General features: G+C 40.0%; 1 protein-coding gene across 3 annotated transcripts in view; it reads left to right on the top strand.

Moving 5' to 3' along the window:
* The window catches only part of LOC126370645 (fibrillin-1-like), a 71318-nt gene that overhangs the window by 13994 nt on the left and 31914 nt on the right, over nucleotides 1-25410 (top strand). For all 3 annotated transcript variants that reach the window (XM_050015603.1, XM_050015604.1, XM_050015602.1), the window contains exons 2-12: nucleotides 6890-7053; nucleotides 12200-12282; nucleotides 19850-19978; nucleotides 21231-21335; nucleotides 21760-21867; nucleotides 22139-22317; nucleotides 22757-22918; nucleotides 23128-23215; nucleotides 23289-23444; nucleotides 24266-24461; nucleotides 25056-25193. In XM_050015603.1, coding sequence (XP_049871560.1) covers nucleotides 6890-7053; nucleotides 12200-12282; nucleotides 19850-19978; nucleotides 21231-21335; nucleotides 21760-21867; nucleotides 22139-22317; nucleotides 22757-22918; nucleotides 23128-23215; nucleotides 23289-23444; nucleotides 24266-24461; nucleotides 25056-25193 — 1508 coding nt within the window. The remainder of the gene's footprint in view (nucleotides 1-6889; nucleotides 7054-12199; nucleotides 12283-19849; nucleotides 19979-21230; nucleotides 21336-21759; nucleotides 21868-22138; nucleotides 22318-22756; nucleotides 22919-23127; nucleotides 23216-23288; nucleotides 23445-24265; nucleotides 24462-25055; nucleotides 25194-25410) is intronic.

Here is a 25410-nt window from a genome sequence, read left to right as displayed (position 1 = left end):
ATTGAGCCGCCAAAGGCCCCTGACGACTACTAACTTACATCAGTAAATAGTGACCGGGACCAACGGCTTATCATGCCTTCCGTAGCACGGATCCTACTTTTTGGACAATCAGGTGATCGGCCTGTAATGTCCTACCTAAACCCGCCCGCTCCAAGTAATATGTCCGCTATAAGTAATATGCACTTACTCGAATGTCTTTTGAGGTGGGAAATAACAAAATTAAAAGTGTGTACCTACTTAGTTCATCTTGCGATAGATGTAGGTAGGTACCCCTGACTATCACAATATGGATATAGTCGTGAGTTGAATGTTATGTTAGATTCTGAACTCTACCATACAGATATGAAAGTCTCCTGCTTATTGAATGGCTTAATTTACCGTTGCTCGTATCGTTATCAATACATAGTACTATAATCTGTAGCCGACCAGCGTTTGTATACAATATGTTGTTTGTTTACTTAAGATCTCTTGCTCGAATACGGGTCAGTGAAGTGGCAGGGAAAGTTGATTGAAGCTATTCATTGCATCACTTGCACAGGACTTCATGTTTATTTTTAAAGACGAAATAGATCGAAAAATTGATAGACGCAAGCTCAGGATTCAAACCCGCACCTCTTTTCAAGCCTATGTTTATTTTATCAAGGAAAGTTCGGTCGGTTGTTACTGTAAAGTCCAAGTTAAGTAAGGTTTGGAACTATTGTCACTATTGTCACTTAATTCCTTGATGCTCAATACTGACATTATTTGTAATATTGTACGTCCGACATGGACATGCTGTTGAGACAATTTTATAATGTTTGACACCTGCATGTATGTACCTACACAGCTTCTCAATAAATGTTTCTTGTTTCTTGTTTCTTGTCGGTTATGTAACAGGTGTCTACGCCGTATGGAAATTTCTGGTCATTCTTTTTCCAGAGAAATTTCGAGAGAATTTTAATAAGGTACTTGCACCGATTAAGGACCACCTTTATTAGAATCGTTATAAATTGAAATTATAAAGGTTTTTCGACTTAAGCTCCTTAAAATAATAAATATAATTTTATGAAGAATCTAACCATTCCAAATATTTGCACAAATTAGTATGTTTAGCTATCAAAAAAACCTCTTAGAAAAAGGTCTATGTTTGGCCAAATTAGGAACCCGGGTTGCTAATAAGGGCCGTTATAAAATTATTGTATTTAAATTATTTTACAATAATACCATTATTAATTTAACAGTATTATTTATTAAAACTAATTAGTATTAGTATTACATACGAATATTCACCAAAAGAGCAAAAATTATAAAGTGGGCTTCATTGGGTATCATCGAACAATAAAAATAAATCTAATTTTATTGCAATAATCAAAAGCTGTTATTCTTTTTAAATAATAATTATACGTTTTTTAGCCAATTATTAAAGTATTTTAAAAAATAAAACCTATATTTTTTTTAATCAATTGTATCAATACTCATGATGGACCATATTAAAAGTATTAAAGAAGCAATTTTTAATCGTTCAGTCTTGATTCATAAACCAGCAATACATTAATATTTTAAAGACATAAGAATTTGTTAAACTTTATAAAGTAAGTATGTAAAATCTCTCACTGTTGGTGAATTACGCTGATTTGCGCTGTAAGCGTAGGTTTCCTAATAAGGCCCGGATCTTAGTACGAACCCAAACAGTGGTCCTTATTAGAATTTCGACTTTTGGGCAGAAAATTACATTTTGTAGCAAAAATTGTTACTAAAACAAAGTAATTCCCTGGCAGAACTGTTTTAGAACATAAAAGTTTGTTTTATTATTACACCTATCTACAAAACGCAGGTATTTTCACCAAAATAAACAAAAGAAGGCGCGTCAATCTTCTAAAACGGTCTTTCAATCAGCTGCTTGACAATAACCCGAAGCTATTGTCAAATTGGCGGTGATCAACCAAAATACCGCTACTGCATTTTGGCCTTCGGTGGTTTAGGATGTTGCGAGGGAAATTTGATGCAGTTTTGAAAATGAGTAATGTGAGTTTTTGCTCATGGTCCTTATTAGGAGCCGGCCCTTAATCGGTGCAAGTACCTTATAAAGATTATTTAGTGTTTTATGGCAGACAAATTAGAGAAAGCTGGTCACTCATTGTGAGGTCGTAGGCAGAATCCAGCGGTTAAACTGTGTAAGAATTTCGAAATTGTTTTCAGTTTCATATTTGAATCATAAATGATTAACCTCCTCCTAAAGTCCTCAGTGGTGAAGGAATAGTAATGCTATAAAAATCGTTTATTTTTTATATGATTGAACTATTTATTTGCGCCACTGTTTTTGATTTTAAATATTATAAAAACCCCTAAAAATAAAAAAAATTACTCAATCGGACTTGTCTTTATTGATTCTACTCGTACTAAAGTCCACTCTTTCAAACTTAACTCAAATTCCAATGCTTAAAATGCCAAATCTTTCGCTACTCATCCCGCAGGAATCTCGTTGTAGGACAGCGTGATTTTATCTACATTGTAAAGCAGTAGTGTAAACAGTTAGGTATAGTGGACAGTGGCACCCATCCGCATCGCTTCAATCCGGGTGAGTCACTCGACGCCTACGCACGGTTCCTTACGCCGCTAACTGGGCTATTGGCTTGGCACTGGATACCACTGTCATACACTGTTTTAAGTTATATGTGTTTTAAGTTCGGATACTATTGTCATACACTGTTTTAAGTTTACGCGGTTATTATCATAATTACCGCGTTTAAAGTAGGGATATGAGACTCCCGATATTTCGACACCGTTGCAAGTGCCATGATCACGGGATGACTGATGAGATTGGAGTGGAGTAGATAGATCCATAATCACCAACCTACCTACTTCACTCCAATCTCATCAGTCATCCCGTGATCATGGCACTTGCAAGGGAGTCTCATATCCCTACTTTAGACGCGGTAAGAACCCGTTATTATGTGTTGTAATTACTACTGTCATATTACTTTAAATACATTAAGTACGTACGTAATATCATGTCTGTAATGTAATGTCTAATGTGGCAGGGAGTTTGTGGATACTTTTGACACGTAGTCCTAAGATATGTTGAACCATGGACACACCCCGGACACTCCTATAAAAATCTCATTTCTTACTATGTGCCGTCTAACGCATAAGTGCGAGCAAGACAAAGTCCGCGCGATCTCCTCTTACTTCTAATATTAGCGGCTTACGGCCATTGAAGTCCGCCAAACTGAAGTGGGACTGGGCCGGACACGTTTGTCGGATGCATCCGGAGCGGTGGGCACGAGTCGTTACTCACTGGATACCTCAGGGCGGGCTTAGAAGTCGAGGCAGACCGCGTAAAAGATGGTGTGACGACCTCAATGCTTATCGCAAGGATTGGCCGGAGATCGCGCAAAGTCGAGAGGAGTGGAAAAATCAAGGGGAGGCCTTTGCCCAGCAGTGGGATCGTATAGGCTAAATAAGATAAGATACGGCCATTGAAGACTAAAGTAAGACCGAGAAGGGGTGAGGTCGGCGCCTGGTACGAATTGGTGCGGGGAGAACAGTTACCATACCGTCTTGTACATAGATAGTATTATTCATTTAGAATTTAGAATTTATTCTGCAAGGAATTCCAAAAAAATAATTATTAATAAGTAGTTTTTTTTTAAAAAAACTTCTAAGTCCATAATTCTTTTACTTAAATGTCTTTTTTAAGAGATTCCATCAGATGGTTTGGTTTCAGGACTTTGTCTTTGTCCAGATTTAGCCAATTAAGTTCACTTTGGCCAACTTACTCGACGGTTTGTTTGTGTGAGTCGTGTTAGGCATTAATTTCGCTAATGTTGAAGCGTGTCAGTCGTTGCACGCTTTCTGAAATAAGTAGTTTTGTAGTGTGTTTGAGTAAGAGATTCAATTGACTTTTGATCCTAGGATATTAAGCAATTATCAACAGTGGTAAGCCTCAGCAGATACTTAATTTAGAGTTTGAACGTAAACTCCATCCATCTCTTTTTTTAGTAGGTAGTTTTTAGTAAGTAAGCATTTATTATAATATTTATGGATTTTCAAACTTACGTTCATGAAGTAAGTTCATAGGTAAGTGTTCAAATGTACTCAAAAACTGGTAAGTATAATTTTTTGATGAGACCCTCCACTTCTAGAACAATAATGTAAGTTTTTTACCTAATTCCAGTATCGCGTAGTGCATGCGCCGGGTCGTCGGCCGTTGTTATCATTTCGGCACAGATTACTGCGCGCGCGCACCCAACGCTCCGCATCTCAACTCAACTATCTCATCTGCTCTATCCTTATTGTTTTGCTTAAGTATTTCATTCATAGTAGGAACTTATCCGATGAATCGTCTAGTTGTTTATATGGTCAAGTTTATTTTTTTTGGAGTTTCTGATTTTAGTTTGTGAGCGAGGTTTGGTGATGTGATTGTGGTGTTAAGACTGCGTGAAAGAGCATGTCATGTCAATAAAAGCTTGGCTTGTTAAAACAAGAAAGTTTTCGAAATATATCTTCTTCTCTCGTTTTTTTTTACCTTTGTTGCGTTTGCTCTTGGCCCAGACTTGCCCGAAGGCATCGTGTGGGTTGAGAGACCAATGCTCCTCATCAACCCTGGTGTCAGGGTTACTATTCAGCTGTAAAAGCTTCTACCATGACTCATATAATAACGACTACGTATTTACTTAAGTAAATAGTAGCTGGGATCGACAAATATATCAATCTTCTTCTTCTATCGTGTGGGTTATGAGGATTACCAACCCCATCAATCCTGGTGTCAGTTAAGCCGCCAAAGGCCCCTGACATGGCTCATGTAACGACTACTTACTTACATCAGTAAGTAGTAACCGGGACCAACAGCTTAACGAGCCTTACGAAGCACGGATCATCATACTTTCGGACAATCAGGTGATCAGCCTGTAATGTCCTAACCAAACTAGGGATTACAAAATTATTTTTGTGATATGTCCCCACCGGGATTTGAACCCGTGACCTCCGGATCGTGAGCCCAACGCTCAAACCACTGGACCACGGAGCACGTTAATATATCAATAAAGATATTACTTTATTGTCATGTTTACCTTTAGTTTTATGAGTAATGAAAAACGATTCATTTCTCAAAAACAACATACAAGCTACACAAGCAGAAGGTGTACAGAATGTGGGGTAGTGGAGGATGTACTGCACATAATGTTAGAGTGTATTCGGAATGACAATCATAGGAATAATGTTATTCAAATTGTATGTTGTAGTATTAAGGAGGTTGGAGTATGTAACAGTGTTTTGGCTTTTCCTTTGTCCAGGGAAGCTAAAGCACTATATCGATTAGTTAGGGTGGGTTTAAAACTGCGATAATTTATCGGCGTTCTAGGCTCAACCTGGGCGGGAAGAAGAGAGGAATGGCGATTACTCCACCGACAAGAGCACAGCTCTTAAATAGAGAGAGAGAGGCTCAACCTGCTATCTCTTTCTGTATGTAGTTGTTACAGAGCGACATAGTCAGTAGTGACTTAGCTCTTTAAATAAAGATTAAAAAAAAAAAGCAGAAGGCGAGAAGAGGTGTTCCTCTTCCAACCAAAGCAACTAGTTGGATAAGTTTATAACTTGTCAAAAAGTAATATTATTCTGTTGAAAAATGCAGTGCGTCAAAAAACTTATCTCCAGTAGAAATTGGGTCATTCATTTTAATCGTGACCCCGTTATTTTTGTAACTTGCAAAACACAATTACGTCGTCATAATGCACTGATAACTTGGTTCAGCTTTGTACCTAAAAGATTAAAGAATGGCTCGGACTTAAAGTGCAAGTGCGCCACTGTTCCCCAAACGATGGAACATCTTACATCATGTCCTGCGTGCCCGAACACCTGTACGCAGGAGGATCTGATGAGCGCTGCAGATAGCGCCATACTTGTTGCCAAGTTTTGGGCCGACAAAATTTAGTTTGCCATCGACATGATAAGAAGAAAAAGAAAAGGTTAGCGTCGTGTCTTATAGGGAAGTCAAGGAATTGGCCTTTGATAGACTGGAATGGAAAATGCTACACCGACAAGAGCGTGGCTCTTAAATTGGTGATGGTGATGAAGTTGTATCTATGTCCGGGATTTAATTTTATGCCATTCAGAAAACATGGACTAGTGGCTAATTATTTATTTATTTATTTACATTATTGTAGCTAATTGTTTTGTTGATAGTGTGCGGAGTGATCTTTTGATGAATAATCATACGGAATAGAAGACAAAGGTTGGAAGGGCAAAGTGAGCGCGAAACGCGTAGAAGAGGAGGATAACAATAATTTTCTGCTTCTTCTATGTTCACATAATGCACCGCGTGTTTTATTTGGCTGTCCGTCTGTGTAAGGCAATAGTAACACATTGGTGCTAATTCCTGTAAACACCATCTAATTTTATTTTAAGTTTTATCTGTCATTTTCTTATCCGCCGAAAAGGAAAGGGACGGGTAATCGACAAGCATAAAAATTTATGGAACACACGTCAAATTTAAACACGAATCTAAACCAACCGTCTAAAAATTTTACATTGGCCAATAACCCGACAGAATTATGTTGACAGCACACGTCATAAGGTTTGCATACCAGCGAGATACCTTTTTGATTCGCCCGGGTTATTCATTCATTTACTCATTCTTCCTAAAATTAAGAGCTGTCAATCATCCGTCCCTTTCCTTTCTGGCGGATAAGAAAATGAAAGTTATAACTTAAAGTAAAATTAGAAGGTGTCTGCAGGAATCGGGGCCATTATACATCTATGGGTTAACTTCGTAAGGCCGAGATTTCCAGACACAATAGTTGAACTGGGGTTTGGATTTTAAAAGAACATTCGGTCCTACGACTTTTAAGATGTTAACCACAGAGTTGTTATTACACTGATCTGGGATGTTAACACTCGTCCTGTGTTCCAGGGTGATGGTGGCAAGATGACAGCGTGGCGTGTGGCGGCAGCGCTGCTGCTGCTGGCGACGGCGGCCGCGGAGCCGCGCTACAGCTCGCCCGCGCCCGCGCCGCGTCGGGGCTGGCAGCGCGGCGCGCGCACCGCGCACGATCGCGCGCCGGCGCAGTTCGTCGGGTGAGGGTGCACATTATTCAAATGTTACAATATTAGCCATTGTCTCTTCTACATGGTAAACTATGTTTCGATGGGTCGATACGGTAAAAAACATTTAAGTACCTTATTAATTTGTTTCCCGACGTTTCGCCCGCGTTGCAGCGACTGTGGACCGTGATAGTTTATAAAGTAGGTATGTATAAAGTACGTGAATCCTTAAAAGTGACTGCCTCTCCTGTCGGAGGCTTTGACTATAAGTAACTCTATCTCGAGTGGAATATATTTTATGTTCAAATAATAATAAGTGCGAAAAGTGCATATAAAGTTTAATTGATTTTCACGACTGCCGCGTTAATAAATCATAAAACTAAAGGAGATGACAAACACCTTTTTAACAGGAAGAATGTAAGCAATGTAACTACACTTCTCATCAAAAAAATCGAAACACTTCCGTTTTCATTGTTTCTGTCCGAATTTAACACAAAAAAGAATTCATACGATGAAAAAAAATACATAAATGTATAGCTGGCAGTTTGGCCATTACAGTAATAAGCGAAAATTCTAAATTCAAAATTAGAATTTCATTTGTTTATCTTATAAACGAAATGAATCACTGGTTTGAGACAAATGTGTGTTTAGGGTTGGAGTACATTTAGCGTTTAAAAACTAAAAATTGGCGCCTATCCTTAAACTTTTTGTTTTTTATTTCAATACTGTGACTTTGGGACGTCTGAAAAAAGGTTTTTTTTCTAAAACGTATGGATACTTCGCCCACAGAAGCCGCCCAAGTTGTGGCATTGCTGGATTCTGGCCTTAGTCAGCGTGTTGTGGCTGCAAGACTGCATCTAAGCCTGTCATCTGTTCATAGAGTCTATAAACGTTATCGGGAGACTGGTTTGTTCACGCGCCGTTCAGGATCTGGCAGGAATCGGGTCACTTCTGAGCGAGATGATCGATTTATTGTAACAACTTCTTTAAGAAATCGACGCCTTAACGCTTTTCAACTGCAGCAGCGGCTTCGTGTTGTACGAAGGGTGGCTGTAAGTGACTCTACAATTAGAAGAAGGTTGAAGGATCGTGGACTGGTACCGCATAAGCCAGCAAATGGGCCGAAATTAACTGCAGACCATCGAAGAGCGCGCCTTAACTTTGCACGTGAGCACCTAAATTGGTCATACCTACAGAACCGCCACCATAGCTGACCTTTTCTTCAATGCAGCATTGTGCATAGCACAGTATTGAAATAAAAAACAAAAAGTTTAAGGATAGGCGCCAATTTTTAGTTTTTAAACGCTAAATGTACTCCAACCCTAAACACACATTTATCTCAAACCAGTGATTCATTTCGTTTATAAGATAAACAAATGAAATTCTAATTTTGAATTTAGAATTTTCGCTTATTACTGTAATGGCCAAACTGCCAGCTATACATTTATGTATTTTTTTTCATCGTATGAATTCTTTTTTGTGTTAAATTCGGACAGAAACAATGAAAACGGAAGTGTTTCGATTTTTTTGATGAGAAGTGTATATATATATTGGGTGAAGCTTGTAATGTAAATGCGGGCAATCTGAGGAGCATCGTTCTGCGCGGACGCAGTCGACGTGTGATGAATAAGCCGATACGCTGCGTTATGTCCTAGCCATCGGTCGGTGGACCACCGCAGCCGCTGCGAATGAAATCAAATGAAATGAAACGATTTATTGTTTGGTCATAGTACTAGAAAAGCAGATAGACGTAGTTAAGACTTCAGATATAACCCTACCTTAACAGGTCTGACTCCATCTGGTGTCGCTACTGTTGAGTGTTCTAAAATTTTTTACAGTTTCCCGTACTATTTGAGTAAACAAACATATTGTTTTGGTTATATTTTTTCACTCCCTTTGCGCAGCGTTTAACTGCAAAACCATAGTGTTTTATCTATTCTCTAAAGATCGGAAAGAAGAAAACTTTAAAAAACTTATTTTCAATCAAAACTGCCTTTTTCCTACGGTTTTTTTTTGTAAAGTCAGACGGGTTCACACTCTATATTTCTCCACATTTTATAGCAATTTATCACGAATTTCAGCTGGACAGAATGGAGAACTGGCAAAATTTAGGAACATTTAACAGTGCTGCCGTATACATTTGAGCTTCTAGCTTTTATCCTCAAATAAATCATAATTACAACATAGACAAAACACTTCAGGCACTTAAGTTATTATTTATCTATGTCACTATCTTCTTCTCTCGGTCCTCCTCATCAACCCTGGTGTCACTATTGGTGGTTATGTCACAATGTAAGTGTAAGTGGTAAAACCATAGAGCAACACGGGCCTTTGGGTAAAACAAATGACTTAGTAGGTATTATGTTCCCACAAACTGACGACTGTTAGGAGACTTTATTGGTTTGTGAAAGTTCGAAATCTGAAATAGTAGAAATCGTCCCCGATTTATAGACCTATGTACATAGGTCACGCTCATAATTCATATTGGAGTTGCCGTTGTATACGTAGTACATACATATATACATAAAGTCACGCCTTTCTCACCGGAGTAAGTAGATGCTATGGAATTCCATTTGTTTCGATCCTGACATACTTCTCTTACTTCCTCCACATTCATCAATGGTTTCACACACGCACGCCGGTTCAGAGTACCTAGATCGTACTGAACCTTTTCTAGGGCATCTTCAGTTTGGTCCATGTACGTCCTTCTAGGTCTTCCTCTACCAGCCCTACCACTAACCTTCGCTTTACATGCTGCATTCGTATCCAAAACAACTTAAGTTTCCCTTCTCAATCTTACTTAAATCACTATATCGTCTAAGTAGTTTTTATTCTTCATCAAAATTGTCTGCAAGTTTTTTTTTAGTTTTCTGTGGTTCCAGGCATTAAAGGTGTGATTTTATGTATGCTGATCGTCATTCATAGTAGCGTTCTCCATTCTTGTCTATCAAAGACCAATTTCTTTACTTCCTTATAAGACACGACGTTCATCTTGCCTTTAATCTGTTCCACATAAGCTCTTCTTGGTCCTCCCCTTCCTCTCTTTCCTTGTTGCTTCCCTTCTATGATGTTTTTAATAAATTCATCGCGTCTTATTAAGTGTCCAATCATCTTGCCTCTTTTGTCCTCAATAGCTCTCAATATTTGCCTCTTTTTTTCTCTCTTACCAGCACTTCCTCATTAGTAACCCTTTCAGTCCAACTTATTCTTTCCATGCTCCTCCAACACCGCATTTCAAAGGCCTCTCTCTGTCTTTCTGTGTCAGTGACCATAAGTTTCACATCCATAGAGGGCTATACTCCATACGAAAGTTTTGATGCATTGTTTTTGATCTACTTTAGCCTTAAATATGCACCCATTGTTATGGAAGGCTTCTATGCTGTTCTGGGAGCAAATAAAAAACATAGAACACGTTCAGCTGCTTGTCTTCCCGGGCATGTCGTAAAAACCGACAGAGGGATTGCGTCCTCTAACATAATGGACTAATGTTATGGGCGATAGGCTGATCCCTTATCACCATAAGGTTCATCATATCCATCTTAGGACTTCGTATCAACAGTGGCTGCAAGTTGTCTTTGATTACTTGTGGCTCTGCCCACCCCATTTGGGATTACGGGCGTGAGTTTATGTATGTATGTATGTTATGGAAGGCTTGTTTTGCTATTGCTGTTCTGGTTTTTATGTATGCTATACCTATATAAATATCTTGCAAAGAAAACTATTGTAGGAAGACTGACCAAAGGAACACACGTAAGTAGGCGGGCACGCGTAGGTGGTTTCACGGTAAATCCGGCTAGCGTGTCACCTCGGGAGCAGTGGGGCGCGTGACGGGTCTTTGGAGCAAGGTCGGTGTGGCCACGTGATTCAAGGATGCAGGCGTTTGGGCTGGAGTAGGGCTTTGGGTCCGTATCTGACGATATTATGGTCTTAAGCCCTAATCAAAGAATTAAAGACTGGAGGAAATAGGGTTAATGAATGAAAAGGATAGTTCTAGAGGAAGAGTACATAAATACTTACACGAACTCGTGCTTTTAATGCCTGATGGAGAGGGGAATTTGTAGCTATTTGACTTGTTTTCACAAAAAAAATCGATGGTCCGTATAGTGAAAGGTGATCAGTCCCAACGTCCACATACCTAATAGAAGATCCTGTTACAAAGGCCAAAAACTCTGTCGGTTTTTACGACATGTCTGGGAAGACGAAGAGCTGTAAGTATAGAAGCAAACACACAAGTGGGTTGAAAACAGGGTTCACCTTCTTCTTATCGTGTGAGTTATGAGCTGCATTATCACCTGGTGTCAGGGTTATTATTGAGCCGCCAAAGGCCCCTGACATACCTCATGTAACGACTACATACTTAACCGAGTAAAATAGTAACCGAGACTAACAGCTTAACGGGTCTTCCGAAGCACGGATCATCTTACTGTCGGGCAATCAGGTTCATTGAATAGTATCAGAGACAATGGGAATGACTTAAAAGTGAACTGAAGATATTTTTTGTCCAAAATAGATTATTCATCAGCGACGAGATAGTAATAGAATCGATTACGCGAGAATAGGTGAACATTGCCCTAGATTAGATAACTGCTAAGGTCTTCAAACCGGGCACGCACAGTTACAAGATAATCTCTGACCCCACATTACTAGCGCTAAAAGCCGCGGCGAATCGCTATATTCCTCTCTATTCGCTCCATCTTAGACATATATGACTTGACAATTAAAACCGGCAAGGTTATATGTCCTGTCTATTTTTTCAAAGCTTGCGTAATCGTTACTAAGTATTAGAATCAACACAATGTCTATCTGTTCGTTCCGGGAGTTATTCCGTCATTCTTTATTTGGATTCGTTTTATCTAACTTACAAGAATAGGAGACAAATTAACCATTGTAAATCTAAAATGTTATTATTATAAAGAATTTTGAATTTGGTTCGTTTAGATAAATACTTTGATATTTAAATGAGCTAAGATCTCTTTGGTGAATTAGAAAGTAAGTTCTGGCAGTTTAGTCTGAGAATAAAGAAGTAATAAACAAAAGAGTGTCTTTTAAAGTCTGTTTAGATGTTTCGATCTGAAAAAAAAATCATGTTTCGAATTTCAAAAAACGTTGCTATTTTTTTAATTTGTTTTTTAAATAATATTGCATGCTTATTATTAATGATTGTATATTTTTGTTGCAGCCCGCACGTATGTCGAAGTAGAAACAGCACGCATTGCTGCCCTGGGTGGACATCTAGGCCCAACTCTTTACTATGTGTAGTTCGTAAGTATGCGTCCTTTCAAGTTTTATATTGTGAACAATAAATAGCCTAGATGACTGACTTGATTAACGATAAATTATAAAATGCTAATCTGGAAATAGACGCCAGTCTATGGTGATCAAAAATCAATTGTTTTATTTTATTTTTATTTTTATTTTTTTTTTCCGTTTTTATCTGCGATCAGTCAGTCGACTATAAGCAGATTAGGTGTTGGTAGGGCAGTGCAGAGATTACTTTCCCAAAGGAACGCTCTCTTCTTTAAGGTAAGACATGCAGTCTATTTGCTCAAGTCCATTACTGCGGCTTTTTTCAGTCGTCTTTGGTGGGTAGGCTTTGTGAGCGTTTCAGCCAGGGGGTTCGGATGGTGCTCCAGTCTGATTTTGTACCGTGCCGCAGTAGATCTTATTTCCTGTTGCACAGTGTTTGCCTTCAGTATTTCATGTACTTCCATGTTTCTGATGAACCATGGAGCATTTGTTATGCTTTTGAAAATCATGTTTTGGGCTCTTTGTATGATATTGATGTTTGAGGCACTGGCAGTGCCCCATAGTTGGATTCCATACGTCCAGATCGGTTTTATAATGGTATTGTAGACTAGAAGTTTGTTGTCAGTGGATAGTAGTGAATTCCTTTTCAGAAGCCAATTTAGGTTTCTGTACTTAATAGTGATCTGGTCTCTTTTTGCTTCTATGTGCGTCCTCCAAGTTAATTTTCGGTCCAAGTGAATCCCCAGGTATTTGACAGCATCACTATGAGGCAGTTCTTGGTTGCCGAGTTTCACTCCAGGGCAGTTGCCTTGTCGGAGAGAGAATGTGATATGCACAGATTTTGAGACACTGGCTTTTATTCTCCATTTTTTCAGCCACTTATCTATGTCATCAAGGCCATCTTGCAGGATTTTTGAAGCAGCATCTGGGCGTTTATGACTTGCAAGTATAGCAGTATCGTCAGCGTAAGTTGCTGTCACAATATTCCCTTTCTCAGGGAGATCTGCCGTATAGATGGTATATAGTACAGGTCCTAGTACAGATCCTTGCGGTACTCCAGCTTTAATGTCTTTAAAGACTGAGGTAGATTCACCCTCTTTTACCTGAAATATTCTGTCTGATAAGTAGGAACTCAGAATCTCATAGTAAGTGTGTGGAAGGGATTGTTTTATTTTACAAAGTAGCCCTTTGTTTTATTTTACAAAGTAGCTTACATTTTTAATATGAGTGTTGAAAATAGCACTTTTCCAAATTTAATGAAAATCAGTAAAGTTATACCTCTTTTTAAATCGGGCACAAAATCAGACCCCACGAATTATAGACCGGTTTCTATTCTACCAGTACTTAGTAAAATTTTCGAGAAAATTATTCTCGACCAACTGCTATGTCATTTTAATTTAAATAACTTACTTCACAGCCAGCAGTTTGGTTTTACTAAGGGTCGGTCTACAACAGACGCGAGTGTCACATTTGTTCGACACATTTTCGATGCTTGGGAGAAGTCGCAGAATGCCGTAGGAGTATTCTGTGACTTGTCTAAGGCATTCGACTGCGTGGATCACGAGACCTTGCTTTTGAAATTGAGGCACTATGGATTAAATAATGGAGCTCTCAGTTTGTTAAATTCATATCTAGGTGATAGGATACAAAAGGTACAAATCAATAGTACGACTTCTTCGGGCTCTCATGTTCAAATGGGAGTTCCTCAAGGATCCATTTTGGGGCCGTTCCTTTTTTTAGTGTACATAAATGATTTACCTTATGTAGTACAGAACCAAGGTGACATTGTACTGTTCGCGGATGATACTTCTCTTATATTTAAAATCGATAGAAAGTTAGAGGAACTTGACGAAGCAAACAGCGCTGTGTCGCAGGTTCTAAGCTGGTTTACAGTAAATAACCTAGTTCTAAATGCTAAGAAAACGAAGTGTATTAAATTTGTTCTACCAAACGTAAAGAAAGTAAATAATAACATTAAAATTAACGACGAGAAACTAGATTTTGTTGAACACACCGTTTTCTTAGGAATTACTGTAGATTCAAAACTTCAATGGGGCCCACATATTGTATCACTAGCGGGCAAGCTAAGTTCAGCAGCATATGCCGTCAGAAGAATCCGACAACTCACAGATGTACCCACTGCTAGACTTGTCTACTTCAGCTACTTCCACAGCATAATGTCTTACGGTATTTTATTGTGGGGTCGAGCCGCTGATGTAGAAACTATTTTCATTATTCAAAAAAGGGCAGTTCGCGCTATTTATAATCTGCGTTGTCGGGACTCTTTAAGGGAGCTGTTTAAAGAAATAAATATACTGACGGTCGCAAGTCAATATATTTATGAAAACATTATGTATGTGCGTAAAAATGTATCTCTCCTTCCGAGAAACTGTGAAAGGCATACTTACAATACAAGGAATAAAAATAAAATTGTTGTTCAAAATTCTAGATTAAGTAAATTAAATTCATCTTTTTTGGGGTTATGTATACGTTTTTACAATAAAATACCAGATAATATTTTAAATTTGTCAGAGAACAAATTTAAAGCTCACGTGAAGCTTACTTTATGTAAAAAAGCCTATTATAAGATTAATGATTACCTAAATGATAAAAATGTCTGGTATTGAATGTGTTCCTCTAGTTATTAAATAACTTGTAATGTACCCTCATTGATTTAAAAGATGTGTTGCTGTTGCAGTTTCTTGTCATTTCTTCTCCTCAGCCATAACACCTTGCGAAATGACGTAAATTCAAAAATGTTACATTGACCTTCAACAAGTTTATCCATGATAATTACGTTGAATAAATGATTCTGATTCTGATTCTGATTCTGTGCCAGACTCTGTCAAAGGCCTGTTGAACATCTAAAAAGGCAGCCGAGCAGTACTCTTTATCTTCCAAGGTCTTCCTGATTTTGTTATAAACTCTGTGGACTTGTTCCACAGTTCCATGTGCTGTTCGGAAGCCAAACTGATGGTCGGGTATGGTTGATTTTTGTTTGAGGATTGGTAATAATCTACTCAGTACCAATTTTTCGAATAGTTTTGACACTGTCGGTAATAGACTAATGGGCCTGTATGATATTACATCATGAGCCGGCTTACCCTCTTTGTGTACCATAACAATCTGAGATACTTTCCATAGAGCTGGGTAGTATTTAGTTCTGAGTATACCATTGTATATGCAGGTGAGAAATACTATAGCCTTCCTCGGCAGTTCTATCAGTACCTCCTTAGTAATCAAGTCGAATCCAGGAGCCTTTCTGTTGTCCATTAGCCTTATGTAGCTTATTACTTCATTGGGGGTAAAACATTTGATAGGTAGGTCTAGTTGATAGGCTTCTTCTAGTATATCGTCTATATCGGATTCGTCGCAACATGGGTTCATTTCGTTGGGAGTGAATACTTTGGCAAGGTGTTCAGCAAAGATTTCAGCTTTTTGTTTAGAAGTCCTGGCCCAGTTACCGTTTTCTAGTTTAATTGGGGGCTTCGTAACTTTAGGCTGGTTTATGCCTCGTGTAGCTTTCCATAAAGAATAGTTTGTAGATTTTGTAGCAGTGAGGCGTTCTATTTGCGCTCTAATTGTTTCGTTTCTGGCAAGTGCGAGTGCTTTTTTGACATCTTTGATAGCCCTATTAAGTGTCTTCTTGTCTTCGTTGCACCGACTCGTATGCCATACACGACGAAGTCTTCGTTTTTCCTGGATTTTGTTTCTTATTTCCATAGGTATGGTAGTTTTAGGATTCGTGTCCTGTTTTTCAGGAGTACATTGCCAGCACGCAGCTTGGATGGCATTAGTGAATTCCATGACTGCATGGTCCATGTCAGTGGGAGTCTTAAGAGCCACTTTTAGATTTAATTTATTTTCAATGATGATCCTGACTGTGTCCCAATCAGTATGCTTATTATATAACGCTACAGGTTTTTCGATATTTAGTATGACTGTGCTTACTGTCAGAATAATGGGAATATGATTAGAAGACCCATCCAGGCATGTCTCAGGTTGAAAGTAGAAGCCGTTAAGCCCACCCATGACAAAAAAGTCTATTAGGTCGGGCAATTTATTTTGGTCAGTCGGCCAGTGTGTGGGTTCTCCGGAGTTTAGCGTTTTTAATCTGAAGCTGTCTATGCATGCCTTAAGTTCTCTTCCTCTAGTGGTGGTTAGTCTCGAGCCCCAAAAAGTGTTCTTTGAGTTCCAATCGCCTCCGGCTATGAATCGTCTGCCTAATGTGCTGAAGTAATCTTGGAATTGTGGTGCTTTGACATTGTGTCTCGGCGGGCAGTAAACTGATGATATATTAAAGTTGTTAGTGGTGCTCTCTACAGAGATTGTTGTTGCTTGTATGTGAGCAGTATCGTAGCTAGGAAGCTGATGGTGTTTAATTGATGATTTTATGATAATAGCTGTTCCACCGTGTGCCCGTCCATCAGGATGATTTGTGGTGTAGACGCTATGCCTAGGTATATTAATAGCACTTTTTGGAGTGCAATGTGTCTCAGATATTAGTAGCACATCTAATTTATGTAGGTCGAGTAGCATCTTTGCTTCATCAATATTAGGCGCTAGGCCATTTATGTTCCACGCCCCTATACGCAATGCAGTCATTTTAAAAGTTTCTCTATTAGCTTGGTCATAAGACTCATTAAATTAGCTATTTGTTGTAGTAGTAGATCTATCTAGTCAAAAGATTGTTTTGAAAGCAATTCTGGGACTGCTTGGGTTGGCTGAACATTGGACTGTTCTTGGTTATGTTTTTGAGCCTCTTCTTGGATATTTTGCTCTGGTTTGGTGTGTTTGTTCATATTTCTAAGAACATCCGCATATGTCTTTGTGTTGTCTTGGGAAGTATGGGCTGATCCTGAAATTTTATTCGATTTTTGTGTGTCTTCATTTTTATTAGTCTGTTTTGGAGCTCTTTCTCTGGTGTTGTATTTCCGGGCAAGAATTTCCTTATATACCTCACAGCCTTTATAATTTGCAGGGTGGCTGCCTAAACAGAGGGCACATGTCGCTGGGGTATTTCGGTCTTTCTTCGGACAAACAGCGGTATTATGGGCTTCTGCACATTTAACGCAGCGGTACGGTCTCAAACAGTTATTTTTGGTGTGCCCGTACTGCTGACATTTGGTGCATTGAACTACAGTTTTGCGTTTCTTCGGGTCCTCTATGATTACAATGGTGTTGTATATAGAGCGTATTGATTTTACTGCTTTGTTGTTTGCATTATTTTCCAGGTTAACGAAAAATGTCGACGTTGGTTTTTTATTTGGACCTATTCGAGCATTAATTATTTCACCCTTAACAACATTGCCCGTCTGTTCTATTGCTTCTTTTATTGCTTCATGTGGAGTTGTATGGTGTAAGTTTTTTATTACGATTCTGTAGCACTTGTCTTTCCTTTGGGTAAATGTATGACCTATGAGTCCTTTCAGTCGGACAAGCTCCATCAAGCATTTATATGATTCCGATGAAGCACAGTTGACACGTAGTTGGTTCTTAGTTATAATCTTGATGGTGTAGTTCGATTTTGATAAAACACTTTCAATAGTTTCTACCAATTTGTTAATGTCTTCTATGCCATAGAGGATAAGAGGAGGCGGCTTGCTCTCTTTTTTAGAAGCGGTATGGTTGATCTCTGCATCTTTTTCATCTACAGGTAGTGTTGTATATCTATTCTGCAATGGTATTTCTTGAGTTGGTGATTCAGACAGTCGTGGTCTTTTGTTGTTCCTTATCATAGGCGCTCTTTGCCAGCTTGGCGGGTTAACGCATTCCTTTTGGCCACTAATTGTTGATTGATTTTCGTCTTCTAGTATAGCGACATCACACATAGATGCGCTGCGATTACGGTTTTGGTTGAACAACCCAGGGTGAAACACTTGCTGGGTTAGTTTTTTGGGTGGGCCCTTAGTCGAGGTTGAATTGTTCTCAACATCGCTTTGTTTAGGAACTTCTTCCCCCAGCATTATGGTAGGTTTTTTATTGTAGTTTTTAAAATTTTATCTTGGCAACACTCTCACAAATGTCAGATGTCATTTTGAACTGTTGAGGGCTCAGGTTGAGGGTATGCAAAGATAACTACGAGTTATGATTGTCACTTTCGATTTCTCTTCGGCTTTTCGGCGGGAAACGGGAACGGGACAGTTGCTTTCTTCATTGAGTAATCTAAATAAATAATACGAAGTGGTGTTTTGTGGTTAATGATCGCATTAAGTTAGTCGGAAGACATTCGCGAGTGTTATTATATTGGAGTATTCAATAAACAAAGTGTATCTGCCTATTTTCGCTTCGTGCCGGGAAGCCGCTTCATAACTCAAAAGTTTATGCGGACTTTTGAGTTAATTCGTTTGGGGTTCGGAGTAGGAGTCTACTCCGAGGGTGGGGGCTTAGGTTTCATCATCATCACCTTTCATCATTTCATTAATCATCAAGAAAAAAAATACGTCAGACATGGCTGTATGGGCATTAGCGATGGGTCGTTATCGGTTTTTGAGATAACGTAACGTAAGCGTTATGTGATTTCCAATAACTAGTTTCTTAACTAGTGATTTTTATAACTAGTTATTTTCACAACGTTCTGAAGCAAACGTGATAATTGTAACGTAAAATCGTTTGGTTAGGTAGCAGTATAACTTAATTCTTCTTCACGCACACGTATTGTAAAACCAGTGATTTTGCGTGAGTAGTGAAAGTAGCCAAACATCGACGCTATGCCTTAAACATAAGAGTGAATTCGATTTAACTTTATGGCGTTGTGATTAAAAGAGTTATTGAAGACTGATGCCTATTTCGATCGTTTAAATGGCGTTATGAATATCACTAGTTTTTGTTGTAGTGGAAAACGAGTGATCACTGTTCGAGCTCGTAACTGCATATATAACCAGTTATGGTTAATAACGCCCATCGCTAATGGGCATAGTTCCCTTTGCCTTACCCTTCGGGGAAAACCAAAACAAAACAAACGATTTCTCTTCACTTTATTTTGGTTCTATATCGCTATATTTTGTTTAAATAACACTATCACGTGATTTTTGGATGATAAACTGCACTTTGGTAATGTTTTCAAACACAAATTAACAACTTAGCGCACAAAATCACTTGATAACTGAGCAACGTATCTGTTTGTGTTGATAGTTGACAGCGAAGCCTTATTTTATTGACGTACTTATTTTAATTAAAAATAACTTGTAAATAAAATGTAAAAGACGTTTCAGTTTTTTGTTGACGTAATTGTTTTGTACCCTTATACCATATAAATGAAACGTTTCGACGTTACGAAATAAGTATAATGCCATCTGCGGAAAATCTACAATAAGTAAAGTATTAAAAAGAACTTTCCGGATTAACCTAAGATTGATGTTTAGTGTTTAAAAAGTTTCTTACTTTTAAGCGCAAGGAATTGTTCACTAACACAGTTGGCTCGACCATTATAGACGACGATACGGCTCACCACCTATCACGTTAGTCTAACAGAAAGCCTGCGATGGATGTACGTCTGACTACCCCAATTCTGATATTGTTGTGAGCTTATGTTTATGTTGCAGAATTTATTGGCAAATAAGAAAGCTTTGTAATGTTCCAGCAATATGCCGGCCGGATTGCGGCGGGTCGGGCGCGGGCGCATGTGTGGCGCCTAACATGTGCCGCTGCCCCGGCGGGGTGGAAGCGCCCACCTGCGGATTGGGGGGCGGAGCGCTTTACCCTTATCCTGGTAAGTTATCGGGTTTTACTTCTAAATAGAAAGAAAGAAAGAAATATTTATTACTTCCGGACACCACAGACACAGACAGACAGGTAAGTACATTACATTTAACATAGGACAGAAACCACACGGAAATCAATAAGTACACAGAAATAAAAACCAAAACAAAAGGAAAAAAAACCAAAATCATAAAAACAATAATAATAAAACTAAGTAAAATACGAGGCCTTAGGTTTCTCGTGTGGCTACTACGGACCGAAAAGCGCAGCATAGGTGGGCTCTCAACAAGGTGGAACGATCACTTCCCTGAGCGAAGTATCGGTCATTGTGGCGAGACTTGGGAAAGGCCTATGTCCAGCAGTGCATGACTTCCGGCTGATGATGATGAATTCTAAAATAACAGATGTGGTCAAGAAAGAGTGGAAACGAGAAATTCGGTCAAGTACGCATTGCCCCATTTGCTAAAAGATTATTAAAGTGTGCCAGTCACTTCTTTGACCTGAGTGCAGGCGACAGATTAAGATATTGTTCGATCACCCGAAAACACCTCTAGCTTCATGGTTGTTTAAGGAAGGTGTCCTTGCGTATCAAGAAACCCAAGAATTACTAGGTAAATTAATATGTAGCTTTTCAGAACTTGTCCTAGTTTACAGGCGATACATGATTTCCCTAGTGCGGGGTCCATTGTGAAATATATTATTTATTTATTGGTTTTCTTACCGTCATCTTACACAGTATTTTCTTAGGGTAACATCAACTGTATATAAAGTTAAGTGTAGAAACTAATTACAAGTAAACACAGTACATTCACACATACATTCATACATAATACATTCTTACTATTCTCTTTACACATAACTGTTTTAGCGGGAGTTTAGGAATTAAATGACTTAAACAAAAGTATTTTCGTGATTTGCTCGTTATCCCTCTAACGCATCATCAAAGGTGTTTCAGTTTGTCATGGAGTCATTCGACTGTTACAAGTCGAGATGAAATTGTTGTCAAGATTTATGGACTTTTGTACGTCATTAAAACAAAGATAAAATTAATGTAGTTACATCGTAACATGTCAGCCACTTCTGCTTCCTTGACTTGAGGCAGGCGACGGATTAAGACATTGTTCGTTCACCCTCAAACACCCCTGGCTTCTTGGCTGTGTAAAGGTGTTTTAGCGTATAAAGGATGCTAAGCATCACATGATTTTTACATATTTCTTAATTTGTGTTTTTTGTTCTTGTAACATTGTTTTTTTTTTCTACAGTACGAACACGAGGCGGGTGCAAACGAATCTGTATGAATGGCGGCACCTGCAACAACGGCACCTGCGCCTGCGCACCCGGCTGGCAAGGAGAATTCTGTACCGAACGTAAGTTGGCTCATGTAATAACGCTCTTGTAGACCATAGTATCTCATTCCACGTTTTTGCCAAAAACAAAAGACGAATAATTAGACGCAGTGGGCATCCATCATCAAATACACTTGCAGCAGTGGAATAAAGAGTTCTATGTACTCGACTAGGTACTTGTACCTGCATTGTACCCTCAAAATGCAAAGTTATTTTCATTTCGAAAAAAAGAATGAAGGACACTTGCTAACCTTCTCCACTCTTCTTTCACATCACTCTGTACAGGCTGTTCTTGCTACTCCCGATCTCGAAATCAAGTTGCCTTCTAAGATTTCATAGATATTTTCTGCCGTATATTTTGCAATTTTTGTAATGTATCTGTTTCTATAGCATCCCAGCATAAACGTTTTTTCTCTTTTCATTCAAATAATATATTGTTTCACAGCGATCTGCCGAGAGCCATGCCTACACGGCGGGCGCTGTATCGCGCCGGACCGATGTGTGTGCTTCCACGGCCTCTCTGGCACCCGCTGCGAAATTGATAGACGAACAGGTGAGTGGTACTTCTTCAGATTTGACTTTATTATAGGCATGAAGTTGTTGCCCTGACTTTGTCCACTGGAATCTTTTGGGAGCAGAAACTCTAGAAGTCCTTCCTTAGTGCTTGCCTAGATTCATTATAAAATGAAGGGTGTAAAAAGCACTTCAAACAGACTATCAGACACTAATAGGCTACCCAGAATGTATCTGGCAGATAATAGTGGCAGGTACTGCTGTTACCTGACGCTTTTCTAAGTACGTAACTAACCATCTATTTCCCCTAGGCCCATGCTACACGGACACGCGCGGTGCCCTCTGCACGGGGGCGCTTGAAGGCGTGGTATGTACCAAGCAGCTGTGCTGCGCCACCGTGGGCGTCGCCTGGGGACACCCGTGCGAGCGCTGTGGAGACCTCGACTGCCCCGCTGGACACCTGCGCAATCTCGCCACTAAGGAATGCCAGGTCAGTTAATTGCGAACTAAACGATAGCGCGCACCAGAGTTGACATGAGGTGGTGAATATGCAACCTGGACGAAGTGCGATTGTCTTTTTTTTCATAGTCGCTAATGTTTTGCCCCCAATCCTAATGCTATTACAGTTAAGAGATCGTTCAATCGATCAAAAAAAATATTCAAAGTATTTTAACTTTACTGCTGCTCTGAAAGGTGTTAAGGCGAAAGGGAAGTAGTGACCAAGAAGAGTTCATGTTGGTAAAAGTCTAGTTACCGATATATCTTTACAAACCTTATAAAAGTTTAAAAATCGCAAGTTACCAGAAAAAATACTAGCAGCTGCCGGTTCTAAATGTTCTAATCCTGTCTGAGTCAGAATTTTTACATCTTTTATTTTTATAAGTTTTCCTTCTGTTGTATATTTTGATAGGATTTCTTGTTCTCCCCAGGATATAGACGAGTGCCTGGCTGTGCCAGGGCTATGCGAGGGCGGCAAGTGCGTCAACTCAGTGGGCTCGTTCTCGTGCGAGTGTCCGGCCGGCCAGCGCCGCCACCGCACCACCAACAACTGCGAGGACATCGACGAGTGCGAGGATCCTGATATTTGTCCTGTATGTATTGCGTCTGGGTAGTAGCTAAGGGTCTATGAGGGATGGGAGGTTCTGCGCTGTGGGGACTTCTCAGTGGGGGTAGGGCGGGGGAGATGATTGAATTCCGGATTAGGGCACTTCCCAAAGTTTCTTCTTAGTTTCCTTCCATTTCGCCGTCAATTTATCGCAGCGTTCTTTCAGTTTGTTTGATTGTTTTTCACTTTTTTCAGAATGGCAAATGTGTGAATACGGAGGGCGACTACTACTGTCTCTGCAACCCTCACTTCATTCCCAGTCCAGACAAGAAGTTTTGTATTGGTGAGTTTCAAATGTTTTCACCTCCCCAGCTCTAAAAGGATGGTTCTTCATCAGATGACATTGATTTTAACAGATGGTCGCGTTGGAGCATGCTACACGTACTTGAGTGAGACGGGCGATTGCGGCGACAGGCTGTCCATGCCGCTGTCCAACCGGGACTGCTGCTGCGGGTACAACATGGGTCGCGCCTGGGGTGACATGTGCGCGCCCTGCCCGCCGCGCGGCTCCAGTACGTATACATTGTACACACGAAACGTTGTTAGCATTTAATCTCTTTACACAGTATTCTTGATATGTAAGTTATTTCTACCAATAATAATTGATATCACGAGGTTCCCAGGATTTATGTCCGATTAGTAGCAATAGCTTGAGGAGCTCGCTGGCGCAGTGGTAAACGCGCTCGGTCTGCGATTGTTGAAGTTAAGCAACTTCCGCAAAGGCCGGGCATAGGATGGGTGACCACAAAAAAAAAAGTTTTCATCTCGAGCTCCTCCGTGTTTCGGAAAGCACGTTAAGCCGTTGGTCCCGGCTGCATTAGCAGTCGTTAATAACCATCAATCCGCACTGGGCCCGCGTGATGGTTTAAGGCCCGTTCTCCCTATCCATCCATAGGGAAGGCCCGTGCCCCAGCAGTGGGGACGTTAATGGGTTGATGGTGAGTAGCAATAGCCTCGCCTCCTTATACATGGGACTTGAACATAGCTGGCGAGGTGTGGGTGTAACTATCTCTTATCGCGTGGGTTGTGAGGTGGAATACCAGCCTCATCAACATTGGTGTCTTGAGCCGCCAAAGGTCCCTGATATGACTCATGTAACGATTACTCACTTACATCAGTAAGTAGTAACCGGGACCGACGGCTTAACGTGCCTTCTTAATCACGGGTCATCTTACTTTCGGACAATCAATGTGGGTGTATTATAATATACATCTCTGCCTACCCCTTTGGTGATACAAGCGTGTTATGTGTATGTTATGTTATATTGTTGCATCCTCCACCACCATTATTATAATCACTAGCAATTATTTTAACCGCCATGTAATCTCCACAGCTGAATGGACGCACCTTTGTGGTGGCGGTATAATTCCTCCGGATTGGCGCCGCAACGATACGACTGGCGGTGGTGTAGATAGTGACGGCAACACCAACGGGAATCGGCAGCCCGCGCAGCCCATAGCCAAGATCAACGAGTGTATGTTACGCAGCGGCATCTGTGGACTTGGCGACTGCGTTGATAAGGAAGTGGGGTGAGAGGATATACCTATACAGATAGATAGATAGTCAGCAGGTCGCGCCGCGCAGCTAGGATCAGCAGGTCGCGTCGCGCAGCTAGGATCAGCGAGGGGTGATCTTAGCTGCGCGTAGGGGAAAGCTTTTGTTATGTATCATTATTATTGCATATGGCAGACAAAAATAAAATATCCTGCGTGGATCATATATCCAGCTTAAGCTCCCCTAACCAAGTCTCTGCCGCATCCGTCACACAATGCAGCCCGGCTATGCCACCTGGGAACCGGTGCAGAGGGCACTCGTTCACTATGTGAGATATGGTTTGATCCGGGTGACCACATTCACAGTATTATGCACATTCGGTATTTATGTATCATAAAACCAAACTACGTTTCACCAAAGTCTGATTTTCTTAAACATCAATTCCACATAAACACTATTTGGCAATGTTTATTATCACAAGTGTGACATACCAATGATAGATAGCCTGTTCAATTTTTTTTTTAGCTTTTACAGTTTCTCAAACGGACGTTAACAAAATATTCTAGCTGACAAAACATTTCTGTTGTCTGTGTTGTTTTATATTGTAAAGTAATTGTTTATTTGTCCAGGTACACGTGCGAGTGCTGGGACGGCGCGGAGGAAGCGTCCCCGGACGGCAACCCGACGTGCATCGACGTGGACGAGTGCGCGCTGGGGTACTGCCGCGGCGGCTCCTGCGTCAACAAGCCCGGCGGCTTCGAGTGCAGGTAGCTTACTTTATATATTCGGAGGATAGGTTCCCACTACAGCCACACCCTGGACACTCCATACAAAAATCTCATTCTTATCGTGAGCCGCCTTACCACGTAAGTGCGAGCGAGACAGATGGTATCTGTACGTAGTATTATTCTTTATCCTATGTTATAGCCATCACCTTAGAAAAGATGCGACGAATCGACCAACCACAGCATACTAGAATTGTGA

Source organism: Pectinophora gossypiella, chromosome 11, assembly GCF_024362695.1.
Source record: "Pectinophora gossypiella chromosome 11, ilPecGoss1.1, whole genome shotgun sequence".
Classification (NCBI taxonomy): domain Eukaryota; kingdom Metazoa; phylum Arthropoda; class Insecta; order Lepidoptera; family Gelechiidae; genus Pectinophora; species Pectinophora gossypiella.
Note: the sequence above shows the minus strand (reverse complement) of the source record. Positions and strands in the feature narration are given on the sequence as shown.